Genomic DNA, 5,000 nt, shown 5'->3' on the forward strand with positions numbered 1-5,000 from the left:
CCCTCACTCTGGACTATCCCCCACCCCCCCGCCATCCCCATCCACCGCACTGCCAACCTCAACAACCTTTGTACCCCCTCCCCTGCTCCACCATCCATCTCCCTCGCACTCCTGAACTGCCGCTCCCTCTCCAACAAATCACCTGTTATACACGAACTGCTACTGGACAATAACATTGATCTGCTTCTCCTCTGTGAAACATGGCAACAGCCCCTGGACTTCTACGCTCTCAACCAAGCCACTCCCTCCAACTACAGTTTCACTGCCAGACCCCGCCTCTCCGGGCGCGGGGGTGGTCTCGCTGTTCTCCACAAACAATCCCTACACATCACTGAACTGAACCTCAACCTCCCACCTATCTCATCCTTTGAACACCTTGCTTTCTCCCTCCCCAACTCTATCACTACTGTTCTAATCTACCGTCCCCCGAAGCCACACCCCTCTTTCCTCTCTGAACTGTCTGAACTACTCACCATTGCATCCTCTCTATCTTCCCACCTCCTACTTACCGGCGACTTCAACATCCACATGGATCAGCCCAATGCCCCCCTGACATCTGACTTCCTCTCCCTCCTTGACTGCTTCCACCTCACCCAACACATTGACTTCCCCACCCATACCAAAGGCCACATTCTGGACTTAGTCTGCTCCTCCTTTCTACCATTATCTAACCCCCAGCCCCTCCCCTTCCCACTCTCTGATCATCTCTGCATCCTCTTCTCCGCCCCTCTACCCTCCCCCCACAACCCCAAAAAACGCACCATCTCCTACCGCAACATCAAGGCAGTCAACCCCCTCACGCTCTCCCAGCTCATATCCTCTGCCTTCCCGCCCGACTCTGCCCCCTCTTCCCCTGACGACTATGCCACCACACTCAACTCAATTCTCTCTGACTCCCTCGACTCTCTGGCCCCCTGGAAAACCTCCTCTGTTTCATTCACCAACCCCGCCCCCTGGTACACCCCGGAACTCCGTACCATGAAACAGACCGGCCGTCAACTTGAAAGATTGTTCAAACGAACCCACCTCACCGTCCACGCCGAAGCCTATAAAGTTCACATCTCCTCCTACCGTGATGCTCTCCAAGCCGCCAAATCTGCCCACTTCTCCACCCTCATCGACAGCACCAACCGGAACCCCCGCATCCTGTTTTCCACCATCAATAAATTGCTCCAGCCACCTGACATCAATCCACCCTCCTCCCCTGACCTATGCAACTCCTTCCTCCTCGCCTTCAACAACAAAGTTTCACAAATCAACAGCTCCCTAACTGCCATGACCACTATCTCCTCCAACCCCCACGCCCCCCCTCCTCTCCCAGTCCACCCGCCCTTCCCTCCCCTCACTGCCTTCTCTCCTGTTGACTCCTCCCACATCCTAGCCATCATCACCTCATCCAAAACAACCACCTGCTTTCTTGACCCCCTCCCTACGACCCTAACTAAGGCCTGCCTCCCTGTCCTCATCCCCCACCTCACCACCCTCTTCAACCAATCTCTATCCCTTGGTCTTGTTCCCTCCATCTACAAACTTGCCTCCATCACCCCCATCCTCAAAAAGCCCACCCTTGACCCAGCCAACCTCTCCAACTACCGCCCCATCTCCAACCTGCCATTCCTCTCCAAAACACTGGAGCGTATTGTCGCCACCCAGCTCCACACCCACCTCCAGTCCAACAACCTCTATGAACCCCTCCAGTCTGGTTTTCGCCCACTCCACAGCACTGAAACAGCCCTGGTCAAAGTAATCAACGATCTCCTCTCCTCTGCAGACTCCGGTGCCCTCAACATCCTGCTACTACTAGACCTCAGCGCAGCCTTTGACACTGTGAATCACTCAATCCTCCTACAAAGGCTGCGCCAACAGGGTGTTGAGGGCTCCGCTCTCGACTGGCTCACCTCCTACCTCACCGACAGGCAACAATTCATCTCCCTCTCTGGCCACACATCCGCCCTCTCCCCAGTCACACAGGGGGTCCCCCAGGGCTCAGTCCTCGGCCCCCTCCTCTTCATCTGCTATCTTTTCCCCCTTGGTCACATTATTCGCAACCTCAACCTTGATTTCCACTGTTACGCCGATGACACCCAGATCTACATCACCACCAAATCCCCTCACAACCCTCCCCTCACCCATATCGAAACCTGCATCTCTTCAATAAAAACATGGCTGACTCACAATTTCCTTAAACTCAACAGTGATAAAACAGAGCTACTCATCATAGGCACCAGATCAACCCTCAATAAAACAGGACCCATTTCACTCACCATTGAGAATTCGACCATCACCCCCTCCCCCCTGGCACGCAATCTTGGCGTTATCCTGGACCCCACCCTCTCCTTTGACCCCCATGTCAGCTCCATCATCAAGATCTCCTACTTCCACCTCCGCCGCATTGCCAAAATCAAACACTACCTCCCCCCCCGTGCTGCTGAATCCCTCATCCATGCCTTCATCACCTCCCGCCTCGACTATTGCAACGCCCTCCTCACTGGCATCTCCTCCCATTCCCTCCATAGACTCCAAATGGTACAAAACTCTGCTGCCCGCCTCCTCACCCACACCCGGACCCGTGAACACATCACTCCCGTTCTCCGCTCTCTTCACTGGCTCCCCATCAAACAACGCATCATCTTCAAAACACTCCTCCTCACCTATAAAGCCCTTCACCACCTAGCCCCCCCCTACCTCTCTGACCTCCTCATCCCCTACAACCCCCCCCGAGCCCTCCGATCCTCCTCCACTCTCTCCCTCACAGTACCACCATCAAGACTCAAAACATTTGGCAACAGAGCATTCTCCAGATCAGCACCCCGCCTCTGGAACTCCCTCCCCCAATCTGTCCGCCACTCTCCCACACTGTCTACCTTCAAAACCCAGCTGAAAACATACCTCTTCTCCCAAGCCTTCAACTTACCCTACCCCCCAACCCACTGACTTCACTCACACCCCACGCTGTATCTCTTATTCACCCCACGCTGCATCTCTTATTCATACATTCATCAACTTTTTCTTTCCTCTTTTCCATTATGTTGTCTTTTGCTCGTTGTCCTATGCTTGCTCCCCCCCTGTGTTGTCCTTTGCCTGTTCATGTAATGTTCATGTTCAATTTTCTTGTCCAATATGTTGTCTTCTGCCTGTTCACCCCCTTTCTGTACTTTTAATTTTTTTTTTAAGCGACTTTGGGTTATTGAAAAGCGCTATATAAATAAAAGTTATTATTATTATTATTATTATAGAGACGTCCCCCTCGATGTTCACTCTCTATAGAGACGTCCCTCTATGTTCACTCTCTATAGTGACGTCCCCCTCTATGTTCACTCTCTATAGAGACGTCCCTCTATGTTCACTCTCTATAGAGACGTCCCCCTCGATGTCCACTCACTATAGTGACGTCCCTCTCGATGTTCCTCTGCCGGTCGCTCAGCCCCACCCCCGTCATGGCGTTTCCTCTCTTCACCGTGTTGATGATGGAAACGTAGCAGAAGAGCATCAGCAGCACCGGCAGGAAGAAGCAGGAAAAAAGCAGAGACACGATGTAGGAGCGCGAGGAGAGAGAGTAACTCGCCCTCGACCAGTCGATCTCACAGGTTCCATAGCCACGGTCTGAGGGGGGGAGGGGGCGGGGGTCAGAGGTCATGAGGTGGTCAGACTTCAGGGGGGGTCAGAAACATATTATTGTTAGATGCTTCACTGAGTTACCTGTTCGGGAAATGTCACTTTATTTTGAAAAGTAAAAAAGGAAGTAGTGTGTGTGTGTGTGTGTGTGTGTGTGTGTGTGTGTGTGTGTGTGTGTGTGTGTGTGTGTGTGTGTGTGTGTGTGTGTGTGTGTGTGTGTGTGTGTGTGTGTGTGTGTGTGTGTGTGTGTGTGTGTGTGTGTGTGTGTGTGTGTGTGTGTGTGTGTGAGTGTTTCCTGCCTTTGTATCTCCCCCAGCCCAGCAGAGGGGCGCCGGCCCAGAATGCAGCAGTGATCCAGATCAGAACCAGAGCCACACACACACTGCCCAGACTGATTTGATGAGCTGAAACACACACACACACTGAAACACACACTGAAACACACTGAAACACACACTGAAACACACACACACACACACACACACTGAAACACACACTGAAACACACACTGAAACACACTGAAACACACACTGAAACACACACACACACACACACACACACACACACACTGAAACACACACTGAAACACACACTGAAACACACACTGAAACACACACACACACACACACACACACACACACACACACTGAAACACACACTGAAACACACTGAAACACACACTGAAACACACACACACACACACATACTGAAACACACACTGAAACACACACTGAAACACACTGAAACACACTGAAACACACTGAAACACACTGAAACACACACTGAAACACACACACACACACACACACACACACTGAAACACACACTGAAACACACACTGAAACACACCAGTGACCAGTGTTCCATAGTGACATCACTATGGAACACTAGTCTCCTATTGGTCACCTCTGTGGGGGAGGCAGCCCTTCACGTAGCGTGTGATGCTAATAACTGTTAGCGTGTTGATGCTGCTCAGCCCGAACAGCAGCGTGAAGAAACCGTCCACCTGCACACATTATATATTTTATCATAATGATTACACTCAATAATCTGCTGCGGGTCAGTGTGTGTGTGTGTGTGTGTGTGTGTGTGTGTGTGTGTGTGTGTGTGTGTGTGTGTGTGTGTGTGTGTGTGTGTGTGTGTGTGTGTGTGTGTGTGTGTGTGTGTGTGTGTGTGTGTGTGTGTGTGTGTGTGTGTGTGTGTGTGTGTGTGTGTGTGTCTCAGGTGTGTGTCAGATGTTTCTCTGGTGTCTCAGGTGTGTGTCAGGTGTGTCTCAGGTGTGTGTCAGGTGTGTCTCAGGTGTGTCTCAGGTGTGTGTCAGGTGTGTCTCAGGTGTGTCTCAGGTGTGTCTCTGGTGTGTGTCAGGTGTGTCTCAGGTGTGTCTC

General features: G+C 51.9%; 1 protein-coding gene across 2 annotated transcripts in view; it reads right to left on the minus strand.

Annotated features, from left to right (window-relative positions):
* LOC307043457 (opsin-5-like) overlaps positions 1–5,000 on the minus strand; it is a 19,075-nt gene that overhangs the window by 4,700 nt on the left and 9,375 nt on the right. The window contains exons 3-5 of one of the 2 annotated variants that reach the window (XM_079687910.1): positions 4,522–4,621; positions 3,915–4,019; positions 3,383–3,603 (exon numbers count right to left, since the gene is read on the minus strand). In XM_079687910.1, the coding sequence (XP_079544036.1) occupies positions 3,383–3,603; positions 3,915–4,019; positions 4,522–4,621 (426 nt within the window). The remainder of the gene's footprint in view (positions 1–3,382; positions 3,604–3,914; positions 4,020–4,521; positions 4,622–5,000) is intronic. The other variant, XM_079687911.1, reaches the window with a different exon arrangement.

The sequence above is a fragment of the Notothenia rossii genome (genome assembly GCF_949606895.1).
Source record: "Notothenia rossii genome assembly, chromosome: 1".
Classification (NCBI taxonomy): domain Eukaryota; kingdom Metazoa; phylum Chordata; class Actinopteri; order Perciformes; family Nototheniidae; genus Notothenia; species Notothenia rossii.